Source organism: Aythya marila (genome assembly GCF_965140915.1).
Source record: "Aythya marila genome assembly, chromosome: 1".
Classification (NCBI taxonomy): Eukaryota; Metazoa; Chordata; class Aves; order Anseriformes; family Anatidae; genus Aythya; species Aythya marila.
In genome coordinates, this window is record NC_139042.1 from 194,439,484 (window position 1) to 194,461,176 (window position 21,693).

Sequence of the window (21,693 nt, forward strand, 5' to 3'; positions counted from 1 at the left end):
GTCCATGGACTAAAAGCTAGAAAAGAAACTGGTCATCAATGGTCTTCAATTTATAGTCTTAATTTTCAAGCATATACCATATAATAATAATAATATGATCTGATAACCAGAGTTGAAACAAAGCCATTTTCCAATGAATTTGAAAGATGTTTGGCCTCACCATTAGCCTGTTTTTTTAAAGGCTCACTATATCATTACCATTACTTATCATTACTAGTACTTCTGTACAATCTACAAAAAGCCTAGGGTTTTATCAAATAGAAACTCCCAAAGATTACACACAGTCTCAGTACACCTCTTGGACCTTGTAGATTTACTGGTCTGTTCTTTTTCTGTGTTTTTGTTGTTTGTTTTGTTTTGTTTTGTTTGTTTGTTTTGTTAACCAGATCCTTGAAGAACATTTAACATTTAGAAATCAAACTCCTATCAGTCACAAACATATTGCACAAACTGCATACTGTAAACATATCAGTATGATAGCCTCATTTCAAACATTTAGCTAGAACAGAAGTTACTTTCGAAGCAGATAGGAGTTTCCTGCTGCACTGTGACCTGCTCTGTCTATGAACCGTGCACAGAAGCATACTTTTGGTCAAGCAATTGTTCCGTGTAGGCCAAAACTTGGAATTTAACATAGCTATTTATTTTCTGGATACATCCACAGCAAAGAAGGAAAGAGTAACTACTAGCTTGATTATTACATTCAACTGAATTCAGTACTGTAGCACGATACTGTAAAGTCCAAAATCTAATAGTTTTAATGGAAATTGGTAACAGCATCTTAATGCTTTTTGTTTGCTTTGTTTACTTTCTATTTGATGCTTCTTAAGAGTTATCTAACACATCCATAGAACTTCAAAATACAGTTTTGCAAGTCAGGGTCAGTATAAGCCCAGGGACAAACAATGGCTTTTAGTGTATAAATAAGGGCATCACTTTACATTTCCATTATGTTCCTTCTGTTTGCTTCAGTGATTCTCAGGAGGCTGGGTTGCTCTGATTAAGCAAGTAAAAGAGCAGGTAAGAATACCTACACGCATATTCTCTCTACCTTTATGTTGCCCTGCAAGACCATTTCAACTGGGATCATTTGCTGCCTTCCCTTCAGCTATGGCTAAAGCTACAGGAAAAAAACACGTGCACTCACTGATATTTCCACAGAAATTGTAACCCCCCTTCTAAGGGGTATCTTTAGGAATACAGTGACCTCAGATCCAAAACATATGGTGGAACAACATGTTTCTGGACACTTCAATCTAGCTGTCTTATTGAGTATGTGAGTTACTTAGCTTTTACATTAGGTGCAATTGCTTGCAAAATCATAGAATCATATAATGGTTTGGGTTGGAAGGGACGTCATCTAGCTCCAACTCCCCTGCAGGAACACCTCCCACCAGACCAGGCTGCCCAAAGCCCCATCCAACCTGGCCTTTAACAAACACTTCCAGGGATGGGGCATCCACAGCTTCTCTGGGCAGCCTGTGCCAGGGCCTCACCACCCTCTGAGTGAAGATTTTTTTCCAAAGATCTAAACTTACCCCCCTTTAAGTTACCCCTAGTCCTATCACTACGTTCCCTGACAGAGTGTCTCTTCAGCTTTCCTGTAGCTCCCTATTAAGTACTGGAAGGCTACTATAAGGTCTTCCCAGAGCTTTCTCTTCCCAAGAGAAAAGAACCCCAACTCTCTCCACCTGTGTTCACAGGAGATGTGCTCCAGCCCTCTGATTATCTCCACAGTCCCCCTCTGGACTCACACAGGTCCATGTCCTTCTTGTGCTGGGAGCTCCAGAGATGAACGCAGAGGTCCAGGTGGGGTCTCACGAGAGCAGAGCAGAGGGGCACAATCACCTCCCTCATCCTGCTGGCCACACTTCTGTTGATGCAGCCCAGGACATGGTTGGCTTTCTGGGCTGCAAGCACACATTGCCAGCTCATGTTGAGCTTCTCATCCACCAACACCCCCAGGGCCTTCTCCTCAGGGCTGCTCTCAATCCATTCTCCACCCAGCCTTTGTTTGTGCTTGGGATTGCCCCAGCCCAGCTGCAGGACCTTGCACTTGGCCTTGTTGAACCTCATGAGGTATCACAGGCCCACCTCTCAGGCCTGCCCAGGTCCCTCTGGATGGCATCCCTTCCCTACAGAGTGTCGGCCACACCACACAGCTTGGTGTCATCGGCAGGCTTGGTGAGAGTGCACTCGATCCCACTGCCCATGTCACTGACAAAGATGTTAAACAGTGCCAGTCCCAATACCAACCCCCTGAGCAACACCACCCGTTACTGATCTCCACTTGAACTCTAAGACAATGACTGCAACTCTGACCAGAGTCATTGACCACAATCTATCATCCACAGCTGATTTGTATCATGGCAGTATTGGTGTTTTGTTTTGCTGTGTATTTTGCAATGGCAAAGAAAAAAATTACTTCTAACTACATGCTTATGCCTACATAATCTGAGGCAGTAGGCAGTATAAGTATTGAAGACAATACCTATGCTATAGGATTGCACAAGGTCTACAATACAGAATAACCAATGTTTCTTCACAGAGTTGGTTTAAAATCAGGACCTGAAAGACTAAATTCAGTTCACGCTCTTCCAGAGCCAAGTTTCCACTAAAGCCTGGGCACTAACTAGGATTACACAGCCCAGGTTTTAACAACAAAACAGCACTCAGTCATGTTTGCAAAGTTTGTGTTCCCTTGACTTCATTGAAGCTGTGAGCGTGTGAAAAACATAGACCAATTGTTTTTAAAAGAAACAGTTAAAATAATGTTAGGCATTCCAGACCCATTTAGTAGACTGCCCATGAAAATAACGCTGAAGTAATGTATAATTTGGATACAATTGTGCTTGTTTTCACACTGTTCTTTAGAGAAATTACAAATGATGCGTTATTACGGAAGTATGTCACTAACAACAGCTGTTATTATTTCATTTTTATACCAAGATTAAAAAAACTTTTGGATTTGCACAGAGGCATGAATGTGCTCACAAACTAATCACTCCACACAGTTATTATATCTGTCTGAAGTTAAGAAAAAAAAACAAAAAACAAAAAACAAAAACCAGCAGCTTATTGGCTAGAAGTACCTGTAGCAATAAAACCTACATGTCAGAAAAATACAACAAAAATATCTTACTTCTGCCAAGGCACGCTGAAGTGAACCTTACCCAACAGGTTTAGAAAACAGTTTTGTGTTTACTATGAATGGACAATGGAGCTGTTCCTTTAAAGATGAAAAATTGTTTCTGAAGCAACATAACAAAAAACTGCTATATACCTTATTATTTATAAGGTGTATAGCTAGAAATCTGGAACTTGGACTGACCTAAGTAATTTTCACCGTTTGTACATCTTCAGTTTTACTTAATGTAAAAATCACAAACGCATTATGGCACTGACAGAATTCAGTGGGAATTTTGTTAAATTAGGAAGACCTCAGGTTCCAACCCTGACTCCTATTAACTTGAGACATTCAAGTTAATTAGTTTTAGTTCTAGATGAAGGGCAGTAAAGGCTGGATGGATGAGAGATTCCCTCCCTCCCCCAAGAACAGAAACCATCACCACACTATTGTCAACACACACAATTTGTGCATAAAACTCTGAGATCGAACCAAGTTCTACCATAAGTCTTAGTAGAAGCTGTAAGATTTTCTGAAGAGGAAAATAAAGCATGTGGTGCAGAGCCTGTTTACTACTTTTTTTAGTATAATTGTTACTGCTTATTTTAAAAATGTTTTGACATCTTTAGTATGTTTGGTATGTTTCTTTCCTATAACAAACACCATTTTCCTATTTTATAACCATACTTATAAAATTATTTTAAAAGATAAATGCAACATGCTAATGGTAAATTAACTCTCCTTAACTTAACCTCTAATAAACATAGAATTGTTTCGTTCACGTACTGTGCATAGCTAACTGTTTAGTGATAGACTAACAACATTAGTGCTTTTGTTACTGTAAACATTATTAATACCTTTAAAGCAACTACATTTTTGGCAGTATTTTCCTAACCTAGCTCTTACCATGAATACTTCCCAGCAGAATATCACCAGTTACTGATGAGAGAGATGAAGACTCTGCATAGAGATACTTAGTTTTCAGCAGCCCATCTTCCGTGGTTATGTTGATGGATGACCCCTGCAGCTTCTCTATATTCACACTCTAAGAGAAATAAACTTAAATAAACATAACGGAAAACTTGTCATCATGGTTTGAAGAGGCAGAAGGAAGTTACAGTATTATGAGACAGAACAAATGGAAAGCAGAGCAAACTGAATCAAGTTCTTAAAAACTACACAAGACAAAAACATTTTTCATTTAAGAGCTCAGACCAACAAATTAGTAATTCTTTACAACATTACTGTGAATTATTGCATCCATCAGAATAGTGAAAAACCCAGTCACAAATGGATGAAAAAAAAGCTCAATTAAAAAAAAATGATTTTGAAAATTAAAGTATAGCTTTAATAATGAAAACTAATGTCATGCACAATTACGACAAAGTGTTAATTAGCAATTTTCTGCCACCATATATCAAAATACCTACTGTCTTTCTTGTTAAATATAGCTTTATATGCAGATTTTTAATTGGCTTACTTTGTAGACATAGCTTCGGTGAAGGTTTACAATGAAAAAACCCACATAGCTGCTCTTTCTATCAGTGTAACTGTTCACATTACCTTGGCTATTCAGGCCTCTACACTTGGACATAAGTCCGAAGCTATATAAGGCCTTGAAAAATGAGTGATAAGATCTCTATTTTTATTTCTTTCCAATAGAAATGGAAAGAAAGGGTAAGACTTGGGTGCTGCACTATGGACAGATTTAGGAAGTAAAAGGTGATAGAGAGCAGGGATAACCTATTTATTAGTAATGAATCGTGACATATTTTAAGTCTACTTGAACAAAACAGAACGAGTCATATTCTTGTGCAACTATCATGTGAATTTAATTCTATTCTTACTAAGTTAAACTTGATTTATGATGGAATCATGCGACAGGTCAGACTTAAACCCCACTCTGTCTGTTTTTACTTTGCTTACGTCGACTTCAAGTGAATTGCACAAATTCATTGGTACATGAAATGACATATGGCCTACTAGGATCAAACCACCTTATGTCAACTGACATCCATTTTGTTATTTTAACATTGTCATTCTGTGGGGAAAAAAGTTAATGCAAAAATTAAGTCTGCTGCCCCTTCCAGTGTTATGCTACATAAAAGAACATGTTCTGGATGATATAAGAGGTATTCTGACAAACAGCAGCCAGTCTTGCAGATTCCATGCAAAAATGTGTTGCAATAGATTAGCTAAAGAGGCTCATTTGACATCGACTGTATTGTAGCCAAATTATACTGTGACCTTACCAATCCATACTTACTAAGCTTTATACCTTAAGTAAAGGTTACAGAAGGGACCCTTGCCTCAAGACTTTTGATGTGATACAATGAATACATAGTAGTTCTCAAATAACATAAAAGATTTTGTTAATATTTAAGAAAATCTGATTATCGGAAATGCTGTGCTAGAATTATAGATGTAACAACCAATGCCTACAATCCTTGTAGATGCTGCTGCTCAAAATAGTTCTACAGAACCTAAGCATCAACACTAAACAAAACCAATGATATTAGGAAAGAACAACTTGAAACTACGGCAACCTGTTGCTCCTGAAAGTGACAGTAATTCATTTTTTTTCTGTATTTTTGACATCTCTAATGAAATTCTAACAAGCAGAGACCTTAAAAAAAACACATAAATTTAGATTGCATCTGCCCCAGAAATGTTTCACACCAAATACTCTGCTACTCCCTCAGTCACCAGCATTGACTCTGACAAAGTGTAAAACTGCTGTGGCACATACCCAAGGCAACAAATAAAAGCCACTGTCATTCTAGACTCTATAATCTAAGCCTTTTCTGAAGGTATTTAAGCAGCTTGCAGTGCACCCTGCCAACTTAAGCAGGGCTATTGTTGCTATCAGCAGGACAAAAGTAAGAGCTAGCCATGATTTAAGGAAAAAAAATATATATTCTATACGGTTTGGGTACAAAATGCCTGCCTAATGGCATTCTTGAGCAGGAAAATGAAAGCCTGAAGCAAAAAGCTACATCTGTTACTATGTTATGGTTTTGACTATATTAATATTTAAGATAAATACCTAGTGAGACACCTTATTAAAAACAAGCTCACCGATCAACTTATTTACCAGACACAAGTACCTTTCTTAAAAATGCACAGCAGGAAGAAGAAAATTCATCACAGTACACAATAAAAAGAAATATTGAATCAGCTAATGACTATAAAAACCGCTACCAATATAATGGATATTTGTTTCAGAACAATCCGAGTTAAGGAGTCAGACTGCTCAAGTAAAAGACTACAATATATTCTAGATGGGGAAGCAGGAAAAAATAGGGTTGCTCTTCTGCTGAGATGAAATATGTTTTCAATCTCAAATTATTTAACTTTTATGATTTTTTTTTGGCAGAACATAGATGTTTGGCTCTGTTAAATAAGTGATATAGAAAAGTCCCTGTGGCACAGATTAGCTAATGACTCCCCAGTCAAACAGATTTGATTATTTTTGTCCGTCAAGTCACCAGCTTTTCTGGGAAAACTCCCTCCCTTCAGAGTAAAGCCTTGGGAGTTACAGTTTCTGACCACATGCTCAAGCTCCCGCAGACTCTTATGCTTTAAAGAAAAAAAAAGGATTAGTCCATCATCATAAATCAGACTGATTTCACACCTGACCATACTTTCCAGATGAAAACTAACACCTTGCTATGTTTAAATAAGACAAAAACAACTCCTTCCACACATTCTATTTTTCTTGGCTTTGCTTTTTTGTGTGTTATTCTGTTCAACCATTTTACTAATACCTTCTCCATTTTCACCCCCTTAACAATATTCTCTACATGTTTAGTGTCTTCTACCACATCCTTCCCTTCCCACCTCCAGGAGGGGGCTGGAAATGCTGACAGAGCCGTAACTACATAATGATGACTACATCTGATGGAAGAAACACCTCACGTGGTCACACAGGGGAGATGTAAGGCAAACTGATGATTAACAGAAGTGGCCAATTGAGAAAAGAAGTCTCACACTATCCTTTCTAACTACACAACATTTTTTTCTAATGAGCAGTAATGTGAGCCAGAACTGTTCCATAGCTGCAAATTCCTGTTAAAATTACTCACTTTGAATTCCTACAGTTTTGCAACCATAAGACTAGCTTCTAGCAGTACTACATACTGTATACATATTGATAATCACAAAGAAGCACTTCAGATTAATCTGCATGAAGTTTTATTGCTTCAGAAGGACAGCATGCCTGAAAAAAAACACCACCAACAAAAAAAAATAATTGAATGATTCTAAAATTTCAAAGCAAAACCGTTACATTTCTCATTTTCATGTACATCTACATCTCATGATTTTTCTACCATACATATTTTGATCAGCACCACTAAGACACCATTTGAAACAAACTCCCTTGACTCCACTTGTGTAACAAACTACTTTGGAACAAACGACTAAGCAACACCGAGTCTAATTTAAAGATGATCACCATGCTAGTAGGTTGCAAAGAGCATGAATCCACAGTGGTCAAAGCACTCCCCCTAGATTGCACTGAATCTTTTTCACTGGTAGAAAGCAAGGATTCCAATTTCCAAATCCTTCCAGTGGAAGCCCTCTACAGGAAGATATAACAGGCATTAAGAAGGCTGTAAATTATCTCTGCTCTTTTATTTTCTGTGATCACTAGTGGCTTAGGATGGATCCCAAGTCCCCTAACTAGTAAAAAGGCCCAAAGGAACTAATAATCGGCCAGTGCTGATGGTCCAACTGTGGCACCAGAGCATGTCCAATCTTACCCTCTGCTTTACGCTAGGAGGTCATGCTGGGATGAAATAATGTTCATGAAGAAACAGCAATAAATAGCTCAGCTACAGCAGACTAAGGGCTCCTTTGTACATGAAAAGGATGGCTAGCATCCACTGCAAAGAAATGCAGGTAATGTTCACAGCTTTTGGAAAATCCAATGGTGAGTTACTTAATTTTCAACAGGAAGTTAAAAACAGCTCACGGCTGACTCTACACAAGTCACCATATGATCTCAGAGCCCAATCTACAAGGCATGCAATAGCACCAAATGGCATTCTGCAGAGGCAATTCTGGACTACTGGAACTTAACAGCCTGGTCTCAGTTCTATCCTTGGCTAGTGAGAGCTACAAGAACTCTTTCTGCTTCTTCCCAGTGCTGCTGGTTTTAAGGGTACTTAGTGATTTTGACAGCCTTCTGCATGCACCCAAGCTACTTCCAGCCTTGCCTCCACATGTTCATGTATCAATACATCTGACTGAATGAACCCTAATGCAACCAGATGCATGGGTATTATGACTGAACATTCAAACTGAGCCTAAGAACCAGACTGGGTGTGAAAACTACTATTATGTAAAGGATCCTAACTCTGCAGTATCCTAAATAATGGAGAATTGACGACTCACGTTAAGAAACAAAACCAGATTAGCATAGTACGAGGCTTGTCTCATACTGCCACCTGCTGAAAAAGGCAAGCTACTTCTCTAAAACTTTCTGCTCATGGTTATTCTCACTGCATCTCAGCAGGATTACATGTGATTACTGCATTTCCTCAGCTGCAAACAAATATATGAAACTTTCTACTCTTAATTCTTACTACATAAAACTGGAGGTAGGAAGCATGTGCAAGTATCAGGTCACTCACTATTCATAAGATACTGAAATAAACTCAGGTGCCTACTACAGAATCTAGGTGTCTAGACATCAGCCAAGTAAAAAGCTCAGGACCCTTGTGAGGGTCTACATAATTAAAGCTGATGAGTTGTAACGGCTAGCCCAACCTTCAGTGCTGATTGAACAACCACTTGCTCATTACTCCTCTTTCTGTCTAATCCAAACTAAGCATAATATAAGATATGGTAGTTAAACAGACAAACGTAAGTTAAAAGTGAAATGACAATCAACCAATGAGGGTCATTAAGTATTCCTCAGCACATGTTCTTCAAAATGTAGTCATTTTGCAACAGGCAAGCTGAACAAGTCACTGGAGAGGAAGTGTCAATTCTTACTTACACCCTTCTCTGTTGCATGAATATCTGTATTTCCACAAAGTGTTCCAAGACCAATTACCTTGCCACCTTTCGTTCGTATGTCAATTTTATGGCTCTGAAAAAAGAGTTTAAAATTCACATGGTTAGAACAATCACAACTAGAAAACAAGTTAGATTTGACAATCAAGCCTATCAGTTTTTCAAGATACTTAGGTAAGTAACACCTGTCTGGATAAGACATAATAAATTGCATTCACTAGCCCTTATCAAATGGCAAAAATAAAATAAAATAAAGTAAAATAAAGTAAAATAAAATAAAATAAAGTGAAATAAAATAAAATAAAATAAAATAAAATAAAATAAAATAAAATAAAATAAAATAAAATAAAATAAAATAAAATAAAATCCAATTTTTCCAATACGGAAAACATGGATTCTTACTGTTCCTATGCATTTTTTGATGAAATACAAAGAATCAGAAGTTTTGTAGGGTTTCATAAGACGGGAAAATCTCCAGACCAGTGTTTCTTAATCATTGTGAACCCAAATCTTGCTTTTGCCTCTTCACTTGAGGGGATTCTACAGAATAAAATGGCACAGCCCTTACTTGGCACTACAGTAATATTTCAGAGCTTTCAAAGGCTGTAAGCCACCCAGTTGTTCTGTTAGATTTGTATATAACAGATGATCCTCTCCATATACAGTAAACATGGCAATACAAAAATCCTTCTGATAGTGAAGTTAAATTAGATGTTTCATGTAGGTATCATTGTAAGAAAGATACAGGAACATGCAACTTCAGAAGAATTAGTATAGCAATTACTTACCAGGTTGGCCAGATAATTAATTAAAAATAAAACCACTAACTGTATCACTTATTTCCTCATCTCTTCCATGTCCCCTATCATTTCTATCATTTTGGGGATAGATAAAGCTTTGGGAACATACAGGTCCCTGTCACCCAAATTACTAGAATCTCCCCATCCTCTTAAAATCAGGCTTTTATGGGTAGTTATCAATGGAGACATCCAACAGCAGGATTTGCTGGGGCAGAAAACAAGCTAGAATGATCAAATGGCTTTTTCATTAAGAAGGTGTTTTCCCTAGGTGAAAGGGAAAAAAAAACAGTAATTTGTCACAGGGCTTCTGCTAGCAAGGGAGAGAGGTCTGAACAAGGAAGAGGTAAAAGGCTGCCAAGGTTATGATGGCTATTAAAGGAGAGATGAAAAAAAAATGTTCATTTCAAAAAAGAAAGGACAACGGTGCAGAACTTTGACAAATCAGGCTCAGACATGGTCTGTGGCAAGGATGCCTGGCAGATCTTCCAGTGACTGCATGCAAGACACCTGGAAATTCTTATTACTACTGGCATAGTCAAGGAATGAGAAGTAATCGCTCAACATAGAAACAAAACTAAAGAGTCTCCCTGGTTTTATTCTCACCACTAAGCTGATGAGTTGTAATAAACAGCAGTAAAGAGATTAAGAATAGGAAGCACTACTTTCTCAACAAAGAATTTGGAAATAATTTCTATTCCAAAGATTACTTAGAAGTCATAACTGTATTTTGGAAAATACAAAAATTAACAACTCCTTGCAATTCTCACACTGGCTGAAAAACACACCAAAAGTAGTGAAATATCCATTTACAAAGCAAACAAACAAAAAACCAGAATACTCATCTTTTCTGGCCAATTACACGCATGCTTAAGAAAAGGAGATGGCAAACTTCTAGATTTTCTATAAAGACACCACACAGTTCACCAAAAACATCAAGACCTTTCAAACTCCCACAACCAGATTTTGTTTTATTTAAAATTAAAGTCATTGATCATTGATCTTTTGCTCTCTTCTCTAAAGAAAAGGTCTCCTGCTTTGCTGTCAACAGCATGACAGTCAAGCAATAAACATGTCCTCAATCCATCCAAGGGGGGGTGACATCGTTTCATAATGCTATTTGTATAGGACAGCCAACTCTCGTGCTGTACTAAAAGAACCTAGTCTGAAACATTTTCAGAAGCTTGGGAAGAAAACACAAGAAATTAGTAATTCTGTTTCTCACTACAGAACATAACTCCTAAAACCATACTAGAAAATTGGGCTACAGCTACCTTATTAGAACTACAATGCTTATTCATGACTAGGTTGGTCTAAAATCTGATTGTACAGCTAAAAGAAATAATGTAATTATTAAATAAAAATATTTTTTTGATGGCCAATGAAACCAAGAAGAGTGGTAAAATGTCTTCTGTAGTTAGTGGTGGACTTTAGTACTAGGTCAAAGGTTGCGCTAGATGATCTTACAGGTGTTTTCCAACCTGACTGATTGTATGATTCCATACGTTGAAACATTTACAGTCACAAGCACAGAGATGATCAATAACCACCCACAATTCAAAGAATACTTTAGGTAATGCTTTCAGTGTATTAAAGAGCAGACAGAACCTTATAATCTACTGAAGGTTTATTTAATAAGTATTTTAACTGAAATCTGCAGTTCTTTCTTGATTCTTTACATTTTAAATGCTTTCTACCTTCTGGGACAAGGGAACCTGGGGCTTCATCTGGGGCTTAAGGGAGCAAAGAAGCTTCCACCAGCATAGCAGACACATAAAGGATTGTAGTGGGTTTATGGGTTTATGTTTTGGTAGCAGGCAGCCATAGGGGTGGATTCCATGAGAAGGATCTAGAAGCTGCCCCATATTAGGTAAGGGCCCTGATGCTGGCCAGAGTCAAGCAAATAAGTGATGTTGTTTGCGCCTCTGGGCGAGCAGATTTAAGAAAGGGGAAAAAAAAATGCCACTACACAGCAGCTGGGAGAGTGAGAGGAGTAAGAAACAGCCTTGCAGGCAAGGTCAGTGAAGAAGGAGGGGGGGAGGTGCTTCAGGTGCCAGAGCAGAAGTCCCCTGTGGTCTGTGCAGAGGCCCCTGGTGGAGCAGGCTGTCCCCCTGCAGCCCATGGGTCCCACATGGAGCAGATCTCCACGCTGCAGCCCCCCCAGGGGTGGAGGAGCCCCCGGTGGAGCAGGTGGATGTGGCCTGGAGGAGGCTGCGGCCCATGGAGAGCCCCCGCAGGAGCAGGCCCCGGGCCGGAGCTGCAGCCCGTGGAGAGGAGCCCACGCAGGAGCAGGGCTCTAGGGGGAGCTGCCGCCCGTGCTGGAGCAGTTTGCTCCTGAGGCATGAACCCTGTGGTATGGAGCCGTGTGGGAGCAGTTCTTGAAGAGCTGCTGCCCGTGGGCAGCCCACACGGGGTCAGTCTGGAAAGGACAGCATCCTGTGGGAGGGACTCCATGTTGGAGCAGGGGACGAGAGTGACTCAGAAGGAACAGCGGAGACGAAGTACTACAGACTGACCGCAACCCTCATTCCCCTGTGCCGCTCGGGGGGAGGAGGTGGAAGAGTGCGGATTGGGGTAAGGTGTTTTTGGTTTCTTTCCTTTGTTTCTCACTTCTCTAGCTTGTTAGTACGATTTATGGCCTATTACTATCTCCTTACTCTGAGTCTGTTTTGCCCGTCACAATAATTGTTGAGTGATCTCCCTGTCCTTATCTCAACCCATGAGCCCTTTGCATTGTATTTTCTCCCCCCTTTCCCTTTGAAGAGGGGGAGTGAAAGAGTGGCTGTGGTTGAGCTTAGCTGCCCACCTGAGTAAAACCACCACAAGGATGGATCATCATTTATACTTGTAATTTTCCTGACATTTTCCTTATTTTCTGAATCAAACAAGGCTCCATGAGTTGACAGAAAAGAAAGAAGCAACATTAAGGTCTTCTAAACTATACTGAAATCACAGGGGAGCTGGTCTCAGAAGCCTTATCCTGGCTACTCTGCAGCCTTCTTTTCAGTTCATTAGTGAGCACCACTTCATTGCTGCTTGAAGTCTCATGGATAATAGAAGTATCACAGAATCACAGAATTGTAGGGGTTGGAAGGGACCTCAATAAATCATCAGGTCCAACCCCCCTGCCAAAGCAGGTTCCTTAGAGCAGGCTGTCCAGGTAGGCGTCCAGATAGGCCTTGAATATCTCCAGAGAAGGAGACTCCACAACCTCCCTGGGCAGCCTGTTCCTGTGCTCCATTGCCCTCACCATGAAGAAGTTCTTTTGCATGTCTGTGCGGAACTTCCTGTCATCCATTTTGTGGCCATTGCCCCTTGTCCTGTCCCCACAAACCACTGAAAAGAGGTAGGCCAAATCCCTCTGTCTTCCACACTTAAGATACTTGTAAACATTGGTAAGATCCCCTCTCTGTCTTTTCTCAAGGCTGAACAGACCCAGGTCTCTCAGCCATTACTCATAGGGGATATGCTTGAATTTCTCCTTTAATTTCCCATTCAGAAAGAATGGGTTGGCCTATTAGAGAGTCCTTCAAAAGTTTTGTTGGCCAAAGAGCTGTTGCCTGAAAGTCAGAAGTCTCCATCATACTACAGGAAGAGAGAATGCCCCCAAGGGTAAATTACCCAACATTTTGATGATTCCCTTAAGTACCAAAACCAAACACACAAAACCATCAACATTCAGAAATGAAAGAAAACCAAGCATGGCATGTCAGAGCTGTTCCAACACTTTACTATTTAGCTCTAAGAGAGAATTTGAAGTTATTGAAGTAGTGGAGAATGAAAATGAAAAACTAATGCTCTCTCTATTTGGGGGCTTTTATTATCTACCGCAATGGTCTGCCCAAGAACTTGTCCCTAAGGACAGCAAGTTTTTTCTGGGAGAGGTTATGCATCAACAACAGATTCTGCCCTGGGGTGCCTCTGGCCAATCTTTTTGGGTAAGAAAAGCCAGCATGCTGACTTGGTTGTCTTGGTTTCCGTATGCCCACAGATGGGGATGGTAACCGGGAAATGCAGACTGACTGTGTGCCCATAATGCAGACAGGCAGGTTAAAAGGTGGCGGTGCCTCTTCCTGCGGTCTTCACTTCTTGGAAGTGCGACTGTGACAGACGAGGTAGGATGAGGATTTTCTCAGCTGTATACTGTGAACTGTCGATCAAGCTTCACGTGTGTTAGTCAAATAAGACCAGTGAATTTGAGAATGTTTAACTTTGCCTTCCTTTAAACAGGCACATAAAGAGTACAGCAATGTCACAAGAGGAAAACTCAACTGAGAAGAGCCCAACAGTAATATTAGCTCCTTACAAATAGAAAAGTTCATGCATTTTTTTGGACATAGGTTGTCTAGCATGAAGCTTGATACTGTTCATGTGGTATATAGGAATGAAGGGGGCAAAAGAAAAAAAAAAAAAAAAAAGAAATGCTGCATATACTTGAAGCTCTGCTTACCTGCAGAAGAAACTGTAACCTCTTCAAGTGACAGTGTCAGAAGCATGCAGTTAGCTCTCATGTGCACATTCGGGGAGCCTTTAGCAGAGAAAAGCTCCTCCAGTAACATGGCCAGTTAATATTAGTCACCAGATTGATGGAAGAACTGAAGTGACTTCCAGTCCTCTCTCTTGTATGCCCCTGCCTCCCTTCCCAGCACAGCCATAAACTAAGGACTCAGATGCTTTTTGTGCTGTCCCTTCCTCTGGGTCCTGGGGTCTGGGCTGCAGTGGTTTGGAAAACACACTGACTTGAATGAGTTACAGCCCTCGTGGGCAACATGTTGGTCCTTCTTTCATAATGTACATACTTTGCTCTCCCCTTCATTGAAATGAGACAACTTTACAAGTGGCCACCAAAAGTTAAAAAGTACAGTCAGCAAAGGCAGTGTGAAGTGAAAGGCCATTGAAGCCCAACTCCAAATCTCTATTTTTTCTTATTCCCCCATTTTTCTTCCTTTTTTTTTTTTTTTTTTTTTTTTTGTAAAGCCCAGGAAACAATTCAAGTTACTGACAGTTTCACACATGCAGTCTTCATCAAGTATTTTATTTAAGAATGAATTGCTATAAGCAAGCTGTAGTGATGTAAGTGACCATGAGCAGGTAGGGACGTGGCTTAAAGTCAGCTTTAGGCCTAAATTCAAATTCACTGCTGACAAGTGTAGACGTCACAACAGAATTTCCTTCACAAATACCTTGGATTGCAGAAACCTAATTCTTCTCCTGTGCTTCTCCCTCCCCGGTAAAATACTGCAGACAACTCAGATCCTGGTTAAATATTTGTCTCAAAAAAAAGCAAGCAAACAAGTCCGACAACCCAACACTGCAGACAGAAGCTCAGTCTGAAGTACAAGCTATGTCATCACATACCTACTGCATTGGCAGGGCATGATGGAGTTGTCAGACTCAACCCCGCAAAAGGGCTCTGTGAAACTCCTCAAGGAGAGGTGGGAGTCTGCAAGTGCTCCAAGACCCAGCCTAGTGCTCCAACTCCCACCAGCCCCATGGCCCCTGGCACCCGTGGAAAGCAGCCATGGCAGCACTGTGGAGAAAGACCCAGCAGACAGCAGGAGGGCAGATATGGTTAAGGAGGAGCTCCTGGGTGGTGCTTGCCAGATTGAGCCCTTCTCCATCACCGTGAAGGAGCTGAAGAGACACTTTGATACCCTAGGTGGCAGGAAGGTGAGTGCAGGAAGGTTCTGCAGTTGAGAATGATTCCCACAATATCCCATTTGTGCTTCTAGTGATGTTAGAAACATGAGGAAAGCATGTGCAACTATGCCAAATAACCTTGTTTTACAAGGAGACCATAGCACATGGAAAGTGCAAGATACTGCCAAACATGTTGGTATGCTAAACTATCAGCTAAGTAGCACACAAATTCACAATTTGCAACCTGCAGTGCCACAGAAATTTACCTTAGAGCATTCTGGAGAACACTACTGCCAGAACAGCACCCCTTCCAATGTGCTGCTTCTTCATATCCTTTCTGCCCCCTTAAAACCTTATCTGTCTCCCACCAGTAGCTTCTAACTCGCATCCCCTCGATATCTTCCAACAGGGAAGTGGGAGAAGCTCACTGCCACTGACATTGACAAGTCAGCCTGGGAGCCATTCACACATTTCTATGGTGGAGTCCAGCATGAAAAGGGGAAGAGCAATCTTTGAGAAAACGTTAACAGAAAACAGACAAAACAGCAATGCTGAAGGTTAGCCGTACTATTTTGATCTCATTTCTCGCTTTCTTGAGTTCAATGCACTCCATCTCTGATATGACAAAAGCCAACCACACTCATATAATCAGGGCAACCCCCATGCCCCCCTGGAAGAGAATGTGGTGTCCTTATAAATGCAAAACAAGCTTTCCAGCTTTCTCCATTTTGTCTTTTGTATTATGGAGGAGTGACCAAAGCCCGTTAAATACTTTTTAAACAAAATACAACAGAATGGTGTCCTGGGTATTGAGAAGATACCTTTTGATGAAGACAACCCAAATCTACAAATATGATATCAAAAATATGGGTAGCATTTATCAATTATGACAAAGCAGTAACTTCAATTTCTAGTTTGGTTAAAATAGCTTGGGATTGGTGACATGTTGCTTTGTTAATGATGCATTAAATTTAATTGTGGCTTTCTCGTTTCCACAAATCAAACACTCTGTACTTTATGCGTTCTAAAGTAAAAATATGACGTAGTTGCTAAAAAGTTGGCAATACTGTTCATTTCACCTACTGCTTTTCTTTCAAGATTTGAAACGCATGCACCCATCTCCCTCTCCCCAACTATGATGTTTGTAGTTGCAGTAGGTGGTCACAAACGTGTCAGAGGACTACCAGAAGAGAACTCCCCTATGACAGGCAACACACTGCTGGACTTCCAGGAGAATATCTCCTTGAAGGAAAAAAATGGCGCTTTATCAGGCTGCTGTATACTAGGCAGGCAGCAGCAACTGCTTTGCTAATGTAAGATACCAATGTCTTGATATCTTCTTAATTCTTTAAAAATTCTTCCAAAAATTTTGCACCCCGTTTTCAACTTGCTAGGGTGTTAACTCTACACCTCCTCATGCCATGTGGCTTTCTCAGCTGTTATGCAGACACAGCTTGTGTGCGTACATCATACTCCGATTCGTCCTTCCGGAGCCTCACCTAACTTTGACCATTCAGAGTTCTTGGAACATCGGGTTCCTTGTGGTGCTTGTAACCTGCTAAATCATCACGGTACACTGCCATAAAGGAACCTTTTGGGGTTACACCACTTAAAGTAGATTTGATTTGTGAAAGCCCTTCACAGGCAGAAACAAAAATCCAGATTACTGTTAATTAGTCAATTCTTTGTGTTTGTCTTTAGGAGACCTCAAGTACTACTCAGCCCCCAGTACCAAACAGCACCAGAGAAGCTGAGTGCAGTGGAACGACCTACAAAGAAAACCCAGTGGAAGCCTTTCAAACATAAGAGGTCACTTTATCAAGTAATAATTATATCATTCGGCAGGTATACCGAGATGCAGATCCTTATCTGCTTTGGCTCTTACTCCAGTACTACTTGGTACAGCAAGATCCTGATGTTCTGCTGATGCTCCTGCTGTTCCGCAAGATCCTGATAGCCGCTCTCATTTGGCAGTGCATAACAATAGTTTTAGAATTACATCCTATACAGTGTTTTTTGAATGTGGTAATTAATGGGGTTTCACGTTCATACTTCTGTGATGTCTCAAAGACAGTGGCAGAAATATGGAAAACTCTTACATGTTGCACTAAATCCCGCTGTAAAGTGAAGATTTTGTGCACAGGTTTCTCACAGAGAACAAGTTACTCTGGATACAAACAGGGCTTGGGACATTGCCCCAAGTTGTTCAGTGCCTCCTTCCTCAGCTAAGCACATTCATTGACGTCAGTGGGACTTCAGGAACAGGTTTAGATGTTGGTACACAGAGAAGAGTTTGGCATAAGGTGATAACTTCAAATACATGCTGAGCTGATAGAAAGAATTGGACAATTTAATAGTTGTCTGAAAACACACGCAAATGCTTGCCTTGTAAAGACAAAATTCTGGATGACAAAGGCTCGATTTACAGCCCAGAGGAACAGACCCACAAATCATGAGCATGGTGTTGAGGTTCTGTTTCTGCAGTTTAATTCTTGTATTAGAATTCACGTATTAGGTTAATTCAAAGACCCCAATAAACTCTGAGCCTGGGCAATTAAATGCATTTTTCAGGAGGTTAAATATCCTGAGTATTTGGACCTTCAAGCCTGCATGTCTCAATCAACTGGAGAACCACTCCTCTATGCCTTATATGCGGTGCTAGTACATCATGGTATCAACTGTTGCACAGGACACTATATATTCTATGTAAAGGTACAAGTCAACATCATTTCTAACAGGGTAAAAGTTGTGCTGGCTTTTAGTTAGAGGCATCTTCCAGTGCAAATTAGAATTTTTTAAAATTAGACACTAGTCCACCATACTGTCTAAATTTCTATTTTCACGGTGTAGTTGCAATTAAAAATGTAGTTGGCACCTGTGAAAATGGTGGAAAGATGGAGCTTTGCCATCAAGAGCACATAAAGTTGTATTACGTACAACCTGTCATTCAAAAAGTATTTCTATGATGTGACAAACACAACTGAAAGTAAAACTTGATAAACACTTCTGCTTTTCCTTCTCTTTTGAAGGCAGTCTCTTCTTTCCTTCTTTTTGGTCTCTAAACACATGTATTTTCTGTCACCGGTTTCTCAGATGCAAATAAACTGTGTTTGTGAAAACGTGTGAAAAAGGCTATCTGGACCAGCCCTTTCAAAGGGCACAGATGAAGGAAGCATTGCACCAACCGAAAAGCACAGTACCTTGTGCTGCTTCCAAAATCAAGGCCATTAAAATCATCAAGAATCTGAGGTGATCAACTCAGGGGCAGACACCTTCTGCACGGGAGCAGGGGATTGAGGCAAGCAGGGCTTTTTTTTTTTTTCTCCTGGCCTCAAGGCAGCTGAGGGAGCTGCCGGAGCCTGGCATCTCTCGTGAGGGAGGCTGATGAGGCAGAGCCAGCAGCGGCGGGCCATTTACCTCAGGCGTCGCCGCCATTTTGCAGCCACTCGTTGAGGCAATTGGCTCTGGGGCTGACACCTTCTGCGGCAGAGAGGGGGATCGAGGCAGGCAGGGCTTCTTTTTTCCAGAATTGAGGCCACTCGAGGCAGCCGAGGGGGTATGGGCAGAGCCAGCAGTGCCCCCTCCCCAGCCATACAAAGGCAGCCCCTAGGGAACTCAGCAGCCAGGAGGGGCGGTCAGGGCGTGGCATGGCAATTGGCGCAGGGAGAGACCCTCACTGCTCTTTTCCAATGGTCCTTCCCAATGGTGGTTGCAACTTTTTTCCTTTCCCCTCTCCCTTTTCCCTGTTTTCCCTTCAGTTAAATTGTTTAATAATAATCTTTCCTTAATAATAATTATTTTCCCCTTTAATTAAAATTATCCTCAACTCAACCCTGAGTTGTTCTTTCCTTTACTTCTTCCCCTCCTCTTCTGAGGAGGGGGAGTGAGAGAGTGGTTGTGTTCAGCTGCCTAGCAAGGTAAAACCACCACACAGACAAGGGAAACTGGACCCTCATCTCTGCTTGGAGCAGGAGGAGGAATCTTCCCCTTGCCCCTGAAATAGCCCTATGCAATAGGTACAATGCTCTGGGGGAAAAGATTAAAAAAAAAAAAAAAAAGGAGAGGATAATAAAAACAAGCCCCTGGAAAGGATAACAGTATAAACATGGACCAGCAAACCATGTATATAAGAACCTAAGAACCAGTGCCACAAAAAAAGTACAAACAGGGTTGGTGATTGGAGACTCCACTCTGAGAGGCACTGAAGCACCCATCTGCCGCCCAGACATTCTCTCTCGCATCCACATCACAAAGAGGCTACCAAGTTTGGTTAAGCCACAGGACTACCACCCATTTCTACTCTCTCATGTAGGGAAGAGTGAGGTTGCAACAAGGAAACTATGAAACATCAAAAAGGGACCTTATATCCCTTGGAAAGATGTTGAAAGGATGGGAAGCACAAGTAGTGCTCTCCTTGCTCCTCCCACTTGGAGACTGGGACCCAAGGAGGAGATAACGTACAAATCAGATGAATGATTGCATAGCTGATGCCATCATCAGGGTTTTAGGTCCTACAGACTCCACAACCGCCCTGGGCAGCCTGTTCCAATGCTCCTTCACCCTCACTGTAAAGAAGTTCTTTCACATGTTGGTGCGGAAGTTCCTGTGATCCATTTTTTGGCCATTGCCCCTTGTCCTGTTCCCACAAACCACTGAAAAGAGGTTGGCCAAATCTTTCTGTCTCCCACACTTATGATACATGTAAACATCACAAAGATCCCCTCTCAGTCTTCTCAAGGCTGAACAAACCTAGGTCTCTCAGCCTTTCCTCATAAGGGAGATGCTCCAGGCCCCATATCATGTTTGTGGCCCTCTGCTGGACTCTTTCCAGGAGATCCCTGTCTTTTTTGTGCCGGGCAGCCCAGAACTGGATGCCATACCCCACGTGAGGCCTGATCAGAGCAGAGAAGAGGGAGAGGATCACCTCTCTTGACCTGCTGGCCACACTCCCTTTAATGCACACCAGGGTCCCATTGGCCCCCCAGGGCACACTGCTGGCTCATGGTCAACCTGTCCACCAGAACCCCCAGGTCCTTCTCTGCAGAGCTCCCCTCCAGCGGGTCATCCCCCAGCCTGTACTGATACATGCAATTGTTCCTTCCCAGGTGCAGGACTCTACACTTGTTCAACTTCATTTGGTTTCTTCCTGCCCATCCCCTCCAGCCTGTCCAGGTCTTCCTGAATGGCAGCAGCAGCACAGCCTTCTGACATGTCAGCCACTCCTCCCAGCTTTGCATCACTGGTGTACTTGCTGAGGGTGGACACTCTTCCCTCATCAAGGTCATCAGTGAAGATGTAGAACAAGACCAGACCCAGCACTGACCCCTGGGGAACACTGCTAGTCCCAGGTCTCCAGCCAGACTCTGCGCTGCCAATCACCACCCTCTGAGTTTGGCCAGTCAGCCAGTTCTCAACCCACCTTGCTGTCCACTCATCTATCCCACACTTTCTCGGCTTTGCTAGCAGGCTGTCATGGCAGACAGTATTGGAAAGCCTTGCTAAAGTCAAGGCAGATGACATTCACTGCCCTCTCCCCATCTACCCAGCTGGTGATGCCATCATAGAAGGCAATGAGGTTTGTCAAGCACAATTTCCCCTTGGTGAATCCACGCTGACTACTCCTCATAGCCTTCTTCTGTTCCAAATTGCTTGGAGATGTAAATGAAAATATATTCTGAATGCCAAAATGTTAAATCTTAAAAGTCTCTTATCTTTCAAGTATCTGAGAAAAGATGGCCACCAGGTTAGTTAGGATTTTGAGGGAAGACAACTTTCTCCATGACATCACAAAAAATTTTGCCAGTTGTGCTGGCATCCTGTGATTACTGTCAATAATGCTGGCTAAAATTGCTTTTTCTCATATTATGCAATTTCTCAAATTTTCACTTGCTGTTATTAATATAGAGTCCTCATTTTTAACCAGTTTCACAATATCTGTAACATACAGTACTGTTAAAAAGTAACCAAAAATCTGACAAGAAGTTATGTTCAACTACACAGAATCTGGACAATACAGATTGTTTGTAGGTCACTGAACATGGAGTAAACCTGACTCTACGTTAATTTTTTCTGTTAAATGTCCCAGTAAGCTGAGTTTCCCTGTGCATA

General features: G+C 41.3%; 1 protein-coding gene across 1 annotated transcript in view; it reads right to left on the reverse strand.

Moving 5' to 3' along the window:
- Positions 1-21,693, reverse strand: part of FAM185A (family with sequence similarity 185 member A) — a 57,942-nt gene that overhangs the window by 27,710 nt on the left and 8,539 nt on the right. Inside the window, exons 3-4 of the mRNA XM_082777742.1 lie at positions 9,132-9,224; positions 4,034-4,172 (exon numbers count right to left, since the gene is read on the reverse strand). Coding sequence (XP_082633868.1) covers positions 4,034-4,172; positions 9,132-9,224 — 232 coding nt within the window. The remainder of the gene's footprint in view (positions 1-4,033; positions 4,173-9,131; positions 9,225-21,693) is intronic.